The sequence below is a fragment of the Prunus mume genome, linkage group LG4 (genome assembly GCF_029339155.1).
Source record: "Prunus mume cultivar Tortuosa linkage group LG4, ASM2933915v1, whole genome shotgun sequence".
Lineage (NCBI taxonomy): Eukaryota > Viridiplantae > Streptophyta > Magnoliopsida > Rosales > Rosaceae > Prunus > Prunus mume.
The window spans coordinates 12422850-12440885 of NC_142701.1; the positions used below are offsets into that span (position 1 = coordinate 12422850).

The 18036-nt window shown below is 36.6% G+C and overlaps 2 protein-coding genes and 1 pseudogene across 15 annotated transcripts; 1 reads left to right on the plus strand and 2 right to left on the minus strand.

Moving 5' to 3' along the window:
- Positions 1-1035: 1035 nt before the first annotated feature.
- LOC148917925 (transcription factor bHLH87 pseudogene) lies at positions 1036-3808 on the minus strand (annotated as a pseudogene). Of its 2 annotated transcripts, none has more exons than XR_016126181.1 (3): positions 3571-3808; positions 3280-3361; positions 1036-2973 (listed from the first exon to the last, which is right to left on the minus strand). The product of XR_016126181.1 is annotated as a transcription factor bHLH87 pseudogene, transcript variant X2 (transcript). The 2 variants fall into 2 exon arrangements; XR_016126180.1 differs by having other exon boundaries at positions 3164-3361.
- A 5654-nt stretch (positions 3809-9462) lies between these two features.
- Positions 9463-13927, plus strand: LOC148917926 (ELF3-like protein 2). Of its 12 annotated transcripts, none has more exons than XM_089051134.1 (6): positions 9463-9758; positions 9867-9943; positions 10493-10664; positions 11166-12181; positions 12625-12676; positions 12809-13927. In XM_089051134.1, the coding sequence occupies exons 2-6, from the start codon at positions 9939-9941 to the stop codon at positions 13763-13765; spliced, it is 2202 nt and encodes a 733-aa protein (XP_088907260.1). In that variant the 5' UTR covers positions 9463-9758; positions 9867-9938; the 3' UTR covers positions 13766-13927. The 12 variants fall into 12 exon arrangements, with proteins under 12 accessions (XP_088907260.1, XP_088907259.1, XP_088907257.1 ...); XM_089051133.1 differs by having other exon boundaries at positions 9463-9704; XM_089051128.1 differs by having other exon boundaries at positions 9464-9758; positions 10129-10664.
- A 389-nt stretch (positions 13928-14316) lies between these two features.
- On the minus strand, positions 14317-17043 carry LOC148917927 (protein neprosin-like). Its single transcript, XM_089050739.1, has 7 exons — positions 16795-17043; positions 16603-16689; positions 16130-16321; positions 15544-15705; positions 15355-15399; positions 14942-15085; positions 14317-14825 (listed from the first exon to the last, which is right to left on the minus strand). The coding sequence occupies exons 1-7, from the start codon at positions 16954-16956 to the stop codon at positions 14442-14444; spliced, it is 1176 nt and encodes a 391-aa protein (XP_088906865.1). The 5' UTR covers positions 16957-17043; the 3' UTR covers positions 14317-14441.
- Between the last annotated feature and the right edge of the window lie 993 nt (positions 17044-18036).

The following is an 18036-nucleotide window of genomic DNA, read 5'->3' on the forward strand; positions in this document are numbered from 1 at the left end:
CACCTGCTAACACAGATATGATCAATGTTGCTAGTAGTGAGTCGTAGGTCCATCCCTTTAAAATTTAACAATATATTGGTTTAGTTGGGGACATGATCAGTGTTACTAACTTGCTAGTATGAGCTCGAGCAACCGAAAAACAAATCCCAAAGCCAGGGATCGGGGTTCCTTTGAGAACGTCAGAAAGTCTAAATTTAGCTAAATATCTGCAACCACAATAACATCTTTTTATCCAGTCAAAACCAAATTTTTTCCATTCCTTGCAAGATGAAGCCAAACAAGACCCGCAACTCATATCCATGACAAAATGCATTACCAGCTCTTTATCTTCTTTATTGGAACTTCCTTTTCTCTTTTCGATTCCCTTCCTTATAGTCAAATTTACATCACACGGTCCCTATCATCATGACCATCATCAAGGACAACGTCATTAGTGGTATGAATCTAGAATTTGTAATTTTAAATCGAAGTTTAATTTTTGCCCACGAATTATCCGCACCTTCATAGGTGGTTGTTAAAGGTATTTCCGTGTCTATTGAATAAAAAGGCACATGAATCACCGCGGCTTGTTGTTCAATAACCACGAAAAACACATTTAGCAACTTCAAACAAAACTTGTGAGAATCCAGCGCAGTGCAGAACAGAATGCATACACAAATTTTCTCTATGTAACCAAAAAGCAACTATAAAATTACGGTGCTGACCATTGGGTTTAGGACTTTACCTACAATCCAAACTATTATAAGCCATTTGCAAAGGTGCCAAAATCGTAAAATTCATAAACACACATCATTATCACCAGAATAACCGATCAGCGTCATCATGAAGAATATCATTACTTGCATAATTAATCCTTGGGATAGCCAAGTTTTCTTGATAAAAGGAAGGGTTTTGTGCAAATTAAAAACCCACCTGCCCAAAGGACCAAAGGAAAAGAACCAGAACATGTGCTAAGCAATAAGGTTGGGGTGATTTTCGAGTGCACGCTTTGGGTTGAATCAAGGAGACAGGACCACTGACTAGGATTCACAAGTCTTAAGAGAATGTCCCTTGCATTTGGTTACCCAACAATGACATTAAAAAATTACACTATACAAAGATCTCCAAGAAAGCTGAGTTTCAAGTACAAGAACAGATTAAACAATTACACAACAAAAGCTTAAAGTGGTAATCGCTTTCTAGCCCTTGATCTTAATCATAGGTGTTATAATTTGCTAATCCCTTTTGTGTAAAAGCAAAATCATGTGCAGCTACACTCTTTCCAATCGTTGTTTTGCTACTTCCACTATGCAATATATTAAATTCCCTTCACTAAGCATGCACATATGGATAGTGGAAGCAGCAAAAATAGTAGTGGAAGTAGAATTTAAAGTCTTACTTGTGGAGTTCTTGGGTGGTGGGTGTTATGATGGCATGGAATGAGCCTTAATAACTCAGGATTACATGTAATGATGAAGAGAATGATTTGGATCTTGGATATAAAATTTGCTACTTTAAATTTTTTTTTTTTCGAAGTTAATCATTGGGGATGAAATGATGATGATGATGAGAATGATTAAAGGACAAAGCACCTTGGGTTAGGGCTTCTTTTATGGTCTTGGTTTAGTTTTTCAACTGTGGGGTTGGTGGATATGATTAGAGTTGTGGAGTGGGACATGATGATGGGTTTGCATGGGAAAAGAGGGGTTGAAAGAGAAAGCAAAGCTTGTAGGAGGAATATTGGAATTACTCATGGACTCAATTTTTTGGCCTAAATTTTCAAGTGCCTTCACCTGTGACCTCAAGAACTTGAGATAATTGGCAGCCTCATCAAGCATAGATGCAGTGTCCATCTTGCTTCCACCAGGAACCAGCCTCTGCAAAACCCTAATTCTCTCACTGATCCTCTCTCTCCTTTGCCTTGCAGCCACGGTCTGTGGGTCAGATGAGATCTTAACATTCTTCCTCTTTGGCCTTTCAACCATGTCCATTCCCAAGTTCACAGGCCTAAAAGCCGCAGCACGATAAATCATCTCTTTCATTTGTGCAATGACCTCTGGATCAGGCTCTTCAATAGAGGAAGCTGATACAGATGAACTTGGCTGTTGAAAGTTGATGTTGGATGAGCTTGGACGCTTATCTGATCTGGGCTTCTTCGGGTTTGGTGGGTTTTCGGAGATGAGACGAAAACCACCTTCCGTAGTAGAAGAATCTGTTTGAAGAAGACCAAAGTGACTATGATTGGCTCCATGTAGCTCACTTTGATCATGGCTTCTCTTTGTGGAATGTTTCTTACCCTGACTTTGGACATATAAATCTGATGAACCTTGAGAGACTACTGTTTCGTTGTTCTCAGACTCTCCGGATGAGATTGCACTATTATTGCCTGCTCCAAAGTTCCATAAGTTTCTTCTGCAATCCGAGAAAAGCATAGAAATTCCATCATCATCTTCCACAGATGTGTCAGTGTTGCTATTAGTACCTGAGAGCAAGCAATCCAAGGACTCAACGGAGCGTGTCGTTGCTGGCTTAGCCCTGCCATGATCTTGTAAGCCATGAATGACTTGTGTTTGTACATGTTTCCCAGTATCTCCATAATGATCAGCAGCCATGAAAATACCAGTGCTCAGTGAACCCATCAAATTATAATTAGGCTTGTTGATCATCAAAGGGGCTTGACACAATTGATCAGCTCTCAAAGTTGGCATAGCATGCACTGAGTCCAGCAAATAAGGATTTTGCTGATGAACAATTTGAGCACTATTGCTCGCTCTTTCGGTATTTGAGTTCATGATCGCATGCGATGTTTGGGCTTTTTGGAACTCTCGGATTGGAATGAAAGCACTGGGACCTGACCTCGACACAAACAAGCTTTCTTCAAGATCATGTACTTGATGGTTGTTCCATAATAAGGTTGATGTGTTTGTGATGTATGACCCGTCCCAATCCGAACCGTCCATATTGATTAAAAACCTTAAGTAGTTTTGCAGATTTCTGTTCAGAAAGAGTACAAATAATGATGTAATAATTCTTGAAACTCATAAATCCAAAATATATGAGATAATAAACAAATATATTTATATGTGTATGTATGTCATCAGAGACTAATAATATCATTGCAGAGGATGATGAATATAGTTTTATATATTGGAGTAAAATCAAAGGAAATTACATGATGACATACCAATTTCAGATCCAGCTGCCAACCAAACCAATCTAGAATATCAAAGAAGGAGCCAAACAAAGACCAGGGAATTAGTTGCAGCTGATGATCTCTCAACAGAACCGAAATCAACTTACCTCAGCTTCTGCTTTATATTTTCTGTGCAATTTTGGCACTTCCAATAACCGCCATCTTTAATTCAGCTCTGTATCATGAAAACTGTGATGACCAGGGGAACAAAACAACCATCTAACGTCAGTTTTTGGCAACTATAAAACTCTGCCACCACAGAGAGAGAGAGAGAGAGAGAGAGAGAGAGAGAGAGAGAGTTAAAGAAGCAGAAGCAGCTCACAATTAAATTCATACATGCAACAGATTCAAAGAACAAAAGAATGAGAGCAAAGAAAGAAGGCTTTTTTTTTCCCCACCTTAATGATCAGCCAGGGAGCACACAGTGTTTTGTTAGTTGGTTGTGGCATGCTTAAATAGATATATAGGAGGAAACAAAGGCTAGCTCTAATTTTATAAACCAAAAAAATATAGTTTTCAAGAGAGTTTGAAAAGAAAGTATAATGGGTTTGGAAAAGATAAGGCTTTTGGTCAGTTTGGTGGGGGTGTAAGAGTATATTTTTGCAGATGGGGAGCATGAGATATCAGAGAGAGAAGCATTTTGAATCCTAACTAATTCAATTGTTTATTGTTGTTTGGTGTTTTTTTTGTATTGTTTTAGACTTTTAGTGGGAAAGCTCTGACCCCTTTTGGAATTGCTTATGCCATTTCCATGCGCACTGTAAAGTTGCAGTAAAAATTAATTCTTGTGAGAGAGTGAATAGAGAGTGATCAGAGCATCTTTTACACCACTGTCTTTCTAAAAAGATTTCTATTAATCATAGTTTTAATCATAACAACTTTTAATGTTTTCACTTTCTACTACGTTAACTTTTTTTCTTGGTAAAAATACATGTCATATCTCTGGTATGATGCCACCACCAAGATAACCTTGTGGATAGTCTTACTTAAATTCTAATCTAGCTGTGCAGTCTCTATCTCTAGCTATAGCTCTAGCTACCATGAAAAGAATGGCAAGTAGTAACTTTGTTCAACTTTTCATTATGAAAAATAGTTGGCTTGTTTCTTACTTCACTTGACACTGGTGAAAAAAAAAATTATTTGTGTTTCTAATGAGTTACGTATGTGTGTTCTCAACTACACTGTACATCAAATTATGTAACCACAAATTATGATATGTAAATGGTATTTGTGGAGAGTACAATTTGCTAACATATATTAAAAATAATATACCCATCCATATATATATATATAATTCTTCTTCTTTGTGGATATATGGATGTTATTTGGTACGGACGCCGTTGTCAATAAGGAGAAAAACAAGAAGGGGTAGTAGAAAATATATAGTGTCCGGACGTTCATATAAAAGGAAAAAAAATATATCTTGATTAAAGAAAAGAAAAGAAATGCAGATAATTAAACTTTCTTAGGATTTCCATGTTGGGCATGCATAAAAACTAGTAGTGGGTTAGAACATGACAGTTGTTGGCAGGCAATCGCAAGAGCTAGACATATATAAACAGTCAGATAGATCAGAGGAGAAGATAGCAAAGAGCAAGTTGCAAAATAGAATTCTGTCTCATCACATTCATCCTAGTTAGTACATATATATAAACTTCCTTCCCTTACATATATTTCTGCTCACTACTATTTAAATTCTCTCCTTGTTGTTACAAGAGAGAGATAGAGAGAGAGAATGAGGAGCAGGGAGTTCTGAGTCCAACCCACATGCGCCCCATCATCATTACAGCTCAGTGAATGGGTTGCCATAGCCCATAGCATTTGCCACATCTCTCTCTCTCTCTCTCTCTCTCTCTCTCTCTCTCTCTCTCTCTCTCTCTTATATCTATTTGTATTTGTCAACTCTCATGTTTTTCTTCACCTCCTCTGCAGATTATCAGTTGCAAATATAAAAGTGAAACATCAGATTTCTTGAAAGATATCATTGAAACCATAAGAGATAAAGAAAAACATACACAACAGGTAACAAATAATAATAATAATAGAACAGAAATTATATATGATATATATATATAATTTTCATAATACAAGCAGGGTTTCTACTTCTGCCAAAAAACAAAATAATATGACAAATTGCAGGGGAAGTGACATGAGACTTCCTCGTTTAGGAGAAAAAGATATAACCATCTGCCAGAAAATAGGCTGGAGAGATTGCCTTTGAAATTTGGCAGTTCGAATTATTTAGGGTGTCAAATTAGTGCTGCGCACCACCAACTATATTTGAACCAAACTTTGTATCATTTATATGCACGTTGCGTTGGAGTATTATTTGTGTATGGATTGCTGGCCCAGATGAATAAGACACACCTACGTACGTGTTGTGAGTTGTGACAAATGTATCAAACTTGAGATATGGACTAATTTTCTCTAATATCTCTATTTCTTCTTTTTTTAGGAAATTCTCTATCGACATGCCGTAGCTTATGACTTCAATGATAGAGCATTTTAAACACAAATCAAGTGTTGGAGTTCCACTTTCCACTGTTTTCATTCTCATGCCTCAAAATGCATTGTGTAAAATTTTATTTTTAATGAAAAAAACATGGTACACTACTGATTTATTTAATACATGTCACACAGTACAAGTATTATGTTTAAGTATTTAAACACGTTTAAGAAAAAAAATACAAGAAATTTATAGCTTAAGTAGTTAACAACATTCATTTATGTAAATGAGGTCCTATGTTTAATTTCATTCTCCTTATTGCTAGACGTCTTTAGATTGTTCATAATTTCTAGTCCACATAGCATTTAGGTGCGGTGAGCAAATGATATATTTATATTTCAAATCATGTTGTATGTAGAAGAATATGTCTCGAAAATCGTCTTTTAGTGCATTCAAATCTTTTTGGACATCCAAACATAACCTTGGTGTCATTTTTCCATAACACTTTCTAATAGTAAACTTCATATTTCTATCCCCCAAAATAACAAAAATTAGGAAATTGTAGATCAACGGTCTTGATTTGATAATTATGTGGGCCCTTATTTTTGGAGAAGAAACAAAAATATTTGTGTGAAATGAGAATATTACTATTTTGCTATCCTGATCAATCACAATATGTCACACATGATAAGCTATTCACACATGATAAGCTACTCCTATTTCACTCTTGCGGACAGGGATTTGAGCTGTTAGCCCTTTCTTTCCGTCAAACGACACCAGCTCAATCCCGGCTCGGGTCGGCTCACCCGGGCTAACTGGTCCCAAAACTATTGAAATAGGGCCCACCGGCTCTCCTCATTGCATTATTACGGCTCACACGTGAACACAACGCTCTTATTCACACGTGGCGCCATGTCATTGGCAGCACACCGGATGGGATGGCCAACTCCACATGGGATATCGAAACAGTTGTTAAATGGGACCATCGGATTTCAAGTCCGAATCTGCTTTTAATTAACATTATCCTCTAGAACGTACAATCAGGGATCTATATTACCTTTGATGTGGATGTGATGCACGGGATTGTTATTCTTTCTTTTGCCTATTTTGTTTTGGCATGATTCAAATTATTTTCACTAAATTACCATTCCACTAGGTTATTTGATGTCGACATGTTTGTTTGCTAGGAAGGTACACATGTCCATGGTTTCAAATGTCTATGAACATCAACCTAGGGTTGCCTCAATTCTTGAAGGAGAGAGAAACATACATAAAAGGAAATATAGTAGGGAGATTATACTTATAGACCTTTATTACAAAAGTGGTACACAAAGTGACCTTTATACAACAGTTCAATACCTTTTATTTGAATAAAATAAGTTTCATTTCCCAATCTTTTGGATTTTGAGTTGTGGGATAATAAAAGGTATTGAACCGTTGTATCTAACATGCAAAATTCATTCCTTTTCAGTTTGTCACATGTTAAATGCGTAATAAACTCATTAGTGTAGTGGTTTTGAGTAATTGATCATCTTAAGAAAGGTTTTGGATTTGAGTCCTAAAGATATGTACAGTGTAGTGTATGAGAGTTTAGTATACTATTGTCTTCTCAATAGGAAATGTCCTAAAAAAACACACACACAACATTCACTCCTTTTCAGTTTGCCACGTGTCAAATGCATAATAGACAAGGGGCAATTATGAGACGGGAATTTATTAGATCAAGCAACGTGTCCAAACCAATCTGTCAAACCATTCATTTAGACCCAATATAACCTTGGCCCATGGCATTCATAAAAAGTCACATCAAAATCTTACATAAGTTGTGACCCCAAAAATAAATGTAGCCTAATTACAGGCACACTTTGATATGCGCAGGGCTAAAGCCCAATCAAGCTCCTAACTACCTTAACAGTGATTTCGATATTACAAAATCTCACAAGTCATGCCAAAAAAGTTAGCATTACTTAACATAACGAATTATTGCGAAAGAGCGCCTCTTAGCATTGCTCAAGATATAAGGCTAGCTTAGGTAATAAACACTCTCACCACATAAAACCATAAGCCCTATGCGTCTCCTCTCAAACGCATTGATACTTGGAATATTTAGTTGACCCAATTGGCTCTTTGGCTGGCACTACACTATCGCCTTCATATGTCCAAGGTGCTACAAAGGAGACTCTTCCTTACTTGCCATACCCAACTTAATTCTTGTTGTGGGATTGGTTTGATCATAAGAATTTCTTTTTCTACTTCCTTTTTCAAGGCATTACCATGGGTTTGACAGTTTGCACAGTTTCTATTTATTTCACCAATTTCTTGCAAAGTATTGGATCATGACAAGGTGGACCATGGCCCAAATCTTAAAATGCAACCAGCCTAACCTCAAATATAGCCCATTGTGGATTCTACATTCCCTCCTTGTAGATATGTCAAGCAGCAGATGCATTTAGAATTACACTTGTCATGATCCAAAATGGTCCCTCAATGATACATAGGGATGCTTTGATGTCCATGTACAAAACTTCTGTCCCATCTGATGGCCTTTGGCTCATCACTCTCTCACTCTCTCACTCTCTCACTCAACAAGTGTTTTTTTAAAGAGTAATAATCAAATCATAAGATTTGTCAAGCTGGGTCCACAGGTTCATGATGTTGAGACACCAGGCCCACAGGATCAAATTTGGATTATTGCTGTAACGCTTACATGAACATACATTCCTCTTGAACATGGTAATTTCTTGGGCATGGATATCATTATATTTGCTAGATTGATTGAGCCATTTTTCTAATTCAAGCAAGACCTTTTTTTTTCCACAATACAAGCAATAGTTTAAACTACAGGAGGAAAAGTTTTTCACACACACTCTTAAGGTCTCATGTTGAAGAATATAAGTTCCGCGTCAGAAACTTAACTAAATAAAATACAACATATAATGAATAATTCCACTACTAATATCACCAATGCCTTTTGTGATAAAACTTCACACATACTAAGATTTGTAGGTGGTTAAGTTGGGGACAATATCGTTGTTCTTAGTAGTGCATTGGCTCGTCTCTATGAGAGTGGAGATGAAATTGAGTGAGAAAATGATAGGAGAGAATAAAAGAGATGAGTAACAAAAGTGAACCCAAATAAGAGGACTCCTTTATTCAAATGCCTTTCTCAATTTATTTTGTCTAGGCTTTTAATAATGAGCTCCAAATACCAAATTTTTATAGCAGAGAAACCAGACTTTTGTCCAATTTTATCTTTACATGATAATTTTTTCTTTAACCATAATTATATTTAAAACAATCCTACCATATTTTTCTCCCACCACTTGATCTTCCTATTCCTTCCCTTCTCTCTCCTAAAATAACAGTTATATTACATGCAAAACATGTATAACATTACTAGTTATAATTAAGTCAAATATTTCCATGAAAAAATATATATTTTAAGCCCCATTTTGGGACCTTTTCTCTTTTGATATGTATGTTCTCCAATACTTCTTAACAACATGTTTTTACTCTAAAAATACGTACATTAGTTGATACAAATTGATATTAAGAAGAGAGGAATATCTCCGAGTGTAGGAGTAAACGCTCTCATTAAACCACAAGTCCCTTTGTGAAAACATACACACTCGTTTTATGACCAAAATAAGATTGAATCCTTGTATGATAACATAGAAATGTGAAAGGTATAATTTTGAGATTAGCTTTCACCAAATCACATGCAAAAGCAAAACGCAGATTAGCTTTCACAAAATCAGATAAAATCGAAAGCAATCTTTGTTTCCCCCAAATGAATGAAAAACCAACCCCATCGCCCCACCATTGGACGCTGTCACACTCTACATCTATTCAGGGCCATTCTTCTTTGTCAACAAGCACCATCTTTTTTCCCTTTTTTTATTTTATTTTCATTTAATTTTTTTGGTTCAGAGAGCTATTTTTAACGGATTTTTCGTTACAAGATTGGCCAAATCTTGAGAGGAAAACAACATGTGGTGATCAAGTAATAGCGCAAACAATCAATCAACATGGGCTCGCCAAATCCTCCATGTGAGAGAGAGACTCACTCGGGCTACATCTCCAGAAGTAGGTTCTGGTTCTATTCTATCCACTTGGGCCCCACACTGCCCACACCTCTTTGTTAGCTCTCTCCCCTGACCCCTCTACTGCAATTCCAAAGCAACCATCTCCCCCACAAGTATCTTTCTTCACTATGTTTCTTTAACCATTGAATTTCCCTGATTGTAGTTTATGCAGGCAAAGGCAAATTACATCAGTAAATACCTCTGCACCTGATTTGCAGCTGACCCTCTGGTTTTTATGAGGTTGGTTCATTTTGGCTACTGCTGACATTGTGTTTTCTGATTGAATTCCATGAGATATAGTTGCTTGTTTTTATTTCCCACCCAGAAATTTTTTATTTTGTGAAGCTGTTGGGTGCTTGTAAGTATTAACTTTTTCTTCACATTTTTTCATGTGGTGGTGTTGTTTGTTTGTGCTTTTCACTCAGAAGATTGGCTTCTTGTGCGTAGGTTGATCTTGGGTAGTTGTGGAATGTTAACTTTTTAGGAAGTGACTGGTTTTGCTAGTTGGCTAGTTTTTGGTTTCTAATGTTTGAACTTGTCCGAAGATTTTCTATTTTAAAGTAGGTTGATTTTGGAGGAGATAGGTGTGCTTTCTTGATGAGGCATTTTATATTTGGTATCAGGCTAGGCTAGGTTTGGGTTGTGATTGTGGACTCTAAGAAAGGATGGAAATTGAAGCTTGTCATGAATTTTGTACAAATTATAATTTTTGTGAGCGGAATTTGTGGTGAAGTGGAGAATGAGAGGAGGAAAAGATGAAGAACACTTGATAAGTCCTGTATTTCCTAGGTTTCATGTCAATGATACAGACAAAGGAGGGCCAAGACCACCTCCAAGGAACAAGATGGCTCTCTATGAGCAGTTCAGCATCCCTTCTCAGAGTTTTACCTCTGGTTCAGCATCCATGTTGCCTCTTCCACACAATGACAGAAGATTGGTTCCACCCACATCCTGGAGTGATGTGAGTACAGCAATCTAAATGGATTTTTGTTAATTTAGTCATGAATAACATAAAAATTGTTCCTCTTTTGGTTACTGCAATTTTGTGTTTGTTAGAATCTAAGCAATGAGATGCCTGTAGTTTGAGCTCTGAGCTCGCACTGGTCATTTCGTGAAAGGACTTTGTACCAGTGGTTTTGGAAGTAAATTTATTAAACCGAAAGTATGTACAAGAAAAACTGTATCATAAGTAAGCTTATAGGCTTGAGCTTGTACAGCATTGTCATTGTTTTAATTGAGCCATTAGTTTTGATACACATGAATGTTCTTGATCTGTCTGGCGTCTCAGGATGGCTTGTAATTTATTTTTCCCTTTCTGCTTATATTTTCTTATTTATTTAGTTGTGGTTCTTCTGAGCGGTTCCAGAATGTAACAAGATTCTCTAGTACTAGATTTCTGAATATACATAAATTTACTCTGTACTTTGTCTTGTACAACTAATGAAACAATTGGTATTTGTAGGTTAGCAGCAACGAAAGGAATATATTGACCCCGCCTTGCAACTTCCTTGTTGTGCCTTCAGACCCGGCTGAGAAGATTCAGTCTTATGACCCTACTGGGGCTAACTTAAACACCATGATGGCAGATTGTGAAAGGATATCCACCAAACCTTCAAATTATTTGAATACCACAGGGCCATCATCATCGGCAGCTAAATATGATTCGTTTCAACCAAAAAAAACCTCCCACTTTAGGAACTTTTCTTTGGAGAAGTATGGAAATGAGGATTATCTTAAAGTCCCTTCCCCTTTCCAAGGAACAGCTCTGCAACGTAGAAACAGTCAGCAAAGCAAAGAGAAGGAAAAGCTGCCTTGCTTGAGCTCCATGGAGCAACTTAAAAGTTCTTGCATTAAGAAAATTAATGGTAGTAACACCATTGATCTGAAGTTGAGGCAATGTGGGAGAAACCATGAAGAAGAGAACCCAAAAGTGTCTCAAACTAACGAGGACCCTGTGGAAAGGTCTGTCTCTCTTGCTTTAGCTATAGTGAAGGATTTTGCGAATACCTCATCTAGCCCATCAAATACAGTAAAAAATTCTGAATCATTGAAGCGGGCACATGCATCTCTGAGTCAAGAAAATAGAAGTTCAGTGAATGATTTGAGCAAATTATGTAGTTCTAGTGCACGATTGCATAGAGAGTCTATGACTGTGCATGACAGAGTGGCCCCTAGGGATGGCATTTTGGTGCAATCCAGAATAGGAACAGCTAAGGAAATTTCGTCAAAAGTGAGAGAGAAGTCATGTTTGACACCATCTCTTGTGGATGACAATAGAATTTCTGGTGGGCTCGGAAATGAAAATGAATGCTGTGAGGAGAAATGTGGGGTTGCACAAGTTGGAAATTTATGTGGACATGAAGATATCTCAGATATGTCCATAATGGACTGTAATTCAGCTATGGGTATCTCCCCTCATGATGTTATGGGAGTGATAGGTGCAAAACAGTTCTGTGAAATGAGAAAAGCTATCGTCAGGTAAGTACCTCTGTTTGATGCTTGCTACAAACATTTTTGTGAAATTAGTGTTTTTGTTGTCTTTTGCTAGACATTTTGGAATGATATTCATAATCATAAGTTTTATTTGACCTGACATGTTACCCCATGCAACATTCCCTGTGCCTAAACGTTTTATTTTGTACTCAGTCTAAGGTATGATTTCCAGTCTCACATTCTATTTCCATTTCAATATCTTGTACTTAACTAATTGCTTCCCCATAGTGTTGTGTATAGCCTTTGTTGCTCACGTGTCATGACTGAATCATATGAACTGATGTTCTTTAATCTTATTCTCATTTGTGTTACTTCAGAATTTTCATCGTGCATCCAACCTTTATTATTACTTAATTATGCTCTTATCCTGTTTAGAATCTAAATATTGCATTTGTCTTCTGATTCAACTTTCATGGCATTATTTTCAGTCAACAAAGAGTTTTTGCAGTGCAAGTGTTTGAGTTGCATAGGTTAATAAAGGTAATCTGTTAATTGCTGAGAGTCAAGTTGACATCCTCTTTCTTGAATGTGTATGTCTGTATATTTAGTTTCCTCAATTTGAGTTTGACTTATGAAATAAGTGAGTTTCATTACACATTAAAACTGATACAGGTGCAAAGATTGATTGCTGGATCACCACACCTATTGCTTGAAGACAATGATTTTCTAAGCAAACCTGCAATTAAAGTACCTCCAGTGAAGAAGGTGCCATTGGAGCATTCTCTAGAGCTGCCACCCTTAATTGTTAAACCCAAAGACCATCCTCAGAAGCCACATTCTAGTGGTGAATGTGTTGAAGAAAATGCAGTTGGGAAGTTCCCTCTACCTCCTGTCAACAATAGAACCAGCAGCAGAGGACTTGTCACCCAGCAACCATATAGCAAACCAGCCCTATGGTGTCTCCAACCCCCACGTGGAAATATGTGGTTTGTTCCAGTAACATCCTCTTCTGAGGAACTCGCTTACCAGCCGTATACCGGGCGATGCGCTCCAACTGGAGTTTTCATGGCACCAATGTATGGCAGCTGTGGCCCTGCAAGCCTAAATCCAGGAGCCAGGGACTACTTAAATGCAACTTATAGCAATCCATCTTTGTATCAACAAGGGATGGGAATTGGTACACCACCTTTGCTTCAGACATGCTTTCCACCTTATGGCATGCCAATCATAAATCCCTCTTTGTCCAGTTCAGCTGTTGAGAATATGACCCCATTTTCTGGAGGTCATTCAAATTGGCACGAAAATCAGTTATCATTCGGGGAAATTAACTTCACCTTGCCACATCAAAGCTCATGTAACATGTCAGGCCAGATGAGCCAAGTAATGCCATGTTATGTTGGGAACATCCAAGCTTCGAAAGGGAGTGAGATACAGGGAACAACAGCAAGTAGCCCTTCAGACAGGACCCTAGGCAATGCGCTTCCCCTTTTTCCTACGGCTCCACAATCTCAGGAACCTTGTAAAAGTGAGCATCAGACACGTGCGATCAAGGTTGTTCCTCACAATACTAAATCAGCATCTGAATCAGCAGCCCGGATATTCTTGTCAATACAAGAGGAGAGGAAATAAGTGGAGTTGATTGACCTCAAATCACTACAATTATGAGACGTATAGAGCGGAAAACTAATATGTATTATAATCTTTTTACTGTATTAAATGTTTGATATCTCTGTATCTGTAATCCAATTATTTTGTTAATAAAATGTAAATGAGTTTTTGAATACTGAAAAATCTCTATTACAGCAGTTGCCTGGAGACATGCTTTCATATGGTTCTTTGTTTTCTTCTTGTGCTTCTGTGAAACTGGCCCATTCTATACCTCTAAAATTCTCTTTCATTAATGAGGGGTGTGCATAGCTTCCAATCCAACCTATTTTGAACAATTCACTTCCAATCCAATTACAATTGGATTTGTCATTCCTTTTGAATCAACATATTAGTTATTGACTTGCCTTGCACTTCAAGCCACCAATTGCCACTCTCCTGGTTTGAAATTTAAAAAGGGAATCATCATCAATTTCCAGTATTTTCATTTAGACAAATTGTATATAAATTTTCATTTAGAGGCATTATATATAAAGCTCACCAAAAAAGGCATCGATATTAATTGCAAGAACTCATAAACAAAGCCCCTCCAAATTGATATATGAGAAAAAGGATGCCCAGATGAGCTACAATGCTCTCATACCTCGCAATGAACTAAATTATTCTGCTGATTCTAATTAGCTTGCTCTTCGTTTCGAAACTAACGACATGCCGCTGAAAACCCAGGACCTCCATAATAGAAATGGATTCCCATGTTTGGGGTTTTATCTTTAACAATTAAATTGTAGCATGAAGGCTTTGTCGCATAAGTTAGAAGACCTGCAGGATCTTTGAAAGTGAGAGGCGAAGAATCGTCCATGTATTGGACATTGCGAACGTAGCTGGCTTTCCCAAATCCTTCATCAGGAAAATGACCACTCCCCATTTGAGTAGATGTGTGATGACCCTCAGCTTGTGAATCGTAAATCTCCCCTCCCCAACTAACCAATTCAGCACTGCCCCTTAGACTTGGGAGGAAGGTGTCAGGCCAGTATCCTATTGCCTCATTTCCCACGTTAAGCCACCAATGTCCACTATCTGTGTTCTGAAACATAAATGTATCCAATTACTATATGTATATTTGTGCATGCATATAAATTCACACGTTAAGCCCCAAATTACTATTTGAAGTGTCCATTATCTCAGAACAAAACCATTTACCTTGTATATGCTTAGGAATACATCATACTGTGCCCCATTGTAGCTAGAAACAGGTGACATGGGACCGCCAAGGGTAAATTTTTGGCTTACTTGGACGAAACCAGGACATTCAAGATTGTAGCAACCAGATTGGCCACCATCACCCTGCCAATATATAAGTATTCTCTAGTAACCTGTAATTTATAGTTACGATTTTGTACGAATTCATGTAATTTAGTTGTAGCACATACATAAATATGCAGCACGATTCTTTTTCTGCACGCAACGAGTGCCTCCTTTACATCGAAGGACACATATTATATTGTTATGCGCACTCTTAAGTTTATATTGTTGTGAGACGATAATATAATCATAAGAGATAAGTCAGTAATTATAAGAGAATATCATAATGTGAAGGGATTAAGGAAACTTACAGTCCAAAATGTGTACAAGAGTGTTTGGTTGTCACGCGAGTTCATCTATATAGAAACCACCAATGAATTTTCATATAATTCAATATAGATTTAGCTTGAAATTAAACTCATCATCATGAAAATAAAATGAAAAAAATAATGTAAAAGAATGATATTTTCTTGGAGGATATTTGGCCCGCCAAAACTTACACGTATCCAGCCAGCTTCTACACTGCTCAGTGCTTTTCCGCTACCCCTCCCGACCCATACCCGGGCTAGACTGTTATCTTTATTATACGCGGCAGGGTTCCATACGTTAAATTCTGCTTTTGCTCCGTAGTATTGACCACCGTGCAGACTCACTTGGGCAAACTACGAAGGTAATAAATAAATGAAATAATAACTAATCTGTATATCTTCTATATATATAAAAGCAAAACACCTTTATGGTAAAAAATTTAAATAATTCAAATTTTTTTTTTATAGATAAAAATTGTTTTTATTTTAAAAAATTCTATCAATCTAATAAAATTCTGTAGCATTTTTATATAAAAATTAAAAAAAGAAAAAGAAAAAAAAAGAGAGCCCATATTGATTAAATAAAAATTAAAATAAAAGAATAATATAGCAAGACTTGTAGCTCGAGTCAAGAGCAATTACTCCTGCATCAGAGAACCTAGTAGCAATAATGTATAGAACACTTTGTTTTTACGTCAAAGAATTAGTGGTCTCAAATTATTTATTTATTTTATATTTATAAACGTAATTAAAATGGTTCAAAAAGTTGATGTGGTACCTCATGATTAGGAGGAGGGACGAACACAAATTTGTTGGAGTCATACTGTGGCATTGGTTTAGATGTACGATGCTCAAATGCCTTTGTTCGTGCAATGGGGATTGTTCCGTCTGGGCACTCTCCTTTCCGACGCCAAGATTGAAAGACCCCATCTTCAACACCATTTACAGTTTTAATTCCACTCGGTTTCAACTATTTTTCCAAACAAAAAAACAAAAAACATTAAAATCATCTTACACTTCAAATGCCCAAATTTAATAGAAATGTTAAAATTTGGAAGAGGACTAAATTAAAATTAGTTCTACCACATTAGGGGAATGTAAGTATTATTAATTGCATCGGAGCGGATCTCATATATGTGAAAAATATGATCCGTAAATCTGGTACACATTATAACATCATTCTGATTCTTAAAATGAGCACATATATATATATATATATATATCAATCTTATTAAGAAGAGAAGAGCAAACCTGTATAGTGTGATTTTTGAGAAGAGGGTGATTAAGAGCTGGTTGCTTATAGATATCAACACAATGGATCAAATCATCGCCCTCTCCCTGCCAAAGATCAATCAGAGATTATTTTTCAGCTTCTTGCATGAATCCCCAAAAGAAAAAAAGAAAAAGAAAATGGGGAAGGCAAGGTTTTAAAATAGACTGAACCTTTATAGTTTTGAGGACTGATTTGTTGTGCTTCACAGACGCTTCAGTTTTCACTGTTTCAACTTTTCTGCAATCGACAAATCCGTTGCTCAACATGAAACTTGCTATTGCTACAAGAAAAATGCAGCCTTGGACTTTGGTGTAACGAAACCCATTTGCCATATTGAATAGAAATACTTCAAAACTATCTGCAAAAAAGGTTAATTACCATGGGCAACTTTAACCCAATGTATATACTTAAGTATTATGCTCGAGTGCCATGACTGTTATTAGCTTACTATAATTTACCATAACCTACAAAATCAGGATTTAGACTTACAAGGCAAACATTACAATTTTATTATCAAGGTTTGCTATATTCCTTTTCTTTTTTTCTTTTTTCTTTTTCTGCTAGAAAAGGTTTCCTATATCCTACTTAAATTTTTTTTTTTTTTTTTAGAGTAAGCGATAATTGTATTCATAACTTAGGCATTAAAATCATCGGCCGCAAAGGCATAAATTACCCAAAAAGGGTTGATACAAAATGTGGAAGCACTTTAACTACACAGGGTTATTCTAGATATAGAAAAAGGCATATATGGACCTTTTCGGATAGAATTTAAGAGGAAGTTCATGCATTTCGATTAAATGTTTTGGGTTTAGATTCATGTATTTGTCTGTTGGTTCAAGTTTGGGAGATTAGGTTCATGGTGTAATTATCTATAATAAATAAGGGTTTTTGGTTCAATGTAAGTGTCTTGATGTCTATTAATAGTTATTTGAGTTGGTGAGGTGGCGAGACGACAAGATAGAGGGAGATAGAGGCGAGATCAAGAGATCTGAGAGAAAGGGAAAGAGGTGGCATGATGAAGATGATGAGTTACAGTCTGGGTTAAAAATCTATAACCACATTTTTATATATTTTTAAAGTGTTTTTATCACTAATCGTCCCTAAATTTTTCAAAAGTTTTCATTTGAGTCCTTCAACTTTCAAATCAATCAATTCGGTCTTTCATGTTTTGGTCCACACACCAGTTTGGTCCCTCTCGTTGCATTTCATCAAAATATTCATTAAAATTGGTCAAGTTGATCAACTTTAAAGCAGTATTTTCGTCAAAACACAACCTATCCACCTATAACAAAAAGTAAATCTCACGTATTTTGCTCAACAATGCCATATGCTCTCCTTGATAGATTCCAAATGTAAAACCCCAAAAGGAAAGAAGATGACCTTTTAGAGTAAAATGTGAGTTTCATGACTAA

Excerpts from the sequence above, each read along its gene's own strand:
- LOC148917926 (XM_089051128.1), top strand. The coding sequence starts at position 10,443 with ATGAGAGGAGGAAAAGATGAAGAACACTTGATAAGTCCTGTATTTCCT. Across the intron at positions 10,665-11,165 it reads CACCCACATCCTGGAGTGAT|GTTAGCAGCAACGAAAGGAA; the intron begins GTGAGTACAGCA and ends TGGTATTTGTAG. Across the intron at positions 12,677-12,808 it reads AGTTGCATAGGTTAATAAAG|GTGCAAAGATTGATTGCTGG; the intron begins GTAATCTGTTAA and ends AAACTGATACAG.
- LOC148917927 (XM_089050739.1), bottom strand. The coding sequence starts at position 16,956 with ATGGCAAATGGGTTTCGTTACACCAAAGTCCAAGGCTGCATTTTTCTT. Across the intron at positions 15,706-16,129 it reads TCCCTCCTCCTAATCATGAG|TTTGCCCAAGTGAGTCTGCA; the intron begins GTACCACATCAA and ends TTACCTTCGTAG. Across the intron at positions 15,086-15,354 it reads TCTTGTACACATTTTGGACT|GGTGATGGTGGCCAATCTGG; the intron begins GTAAGTTTCCTT and ends ATATATTGGCAG.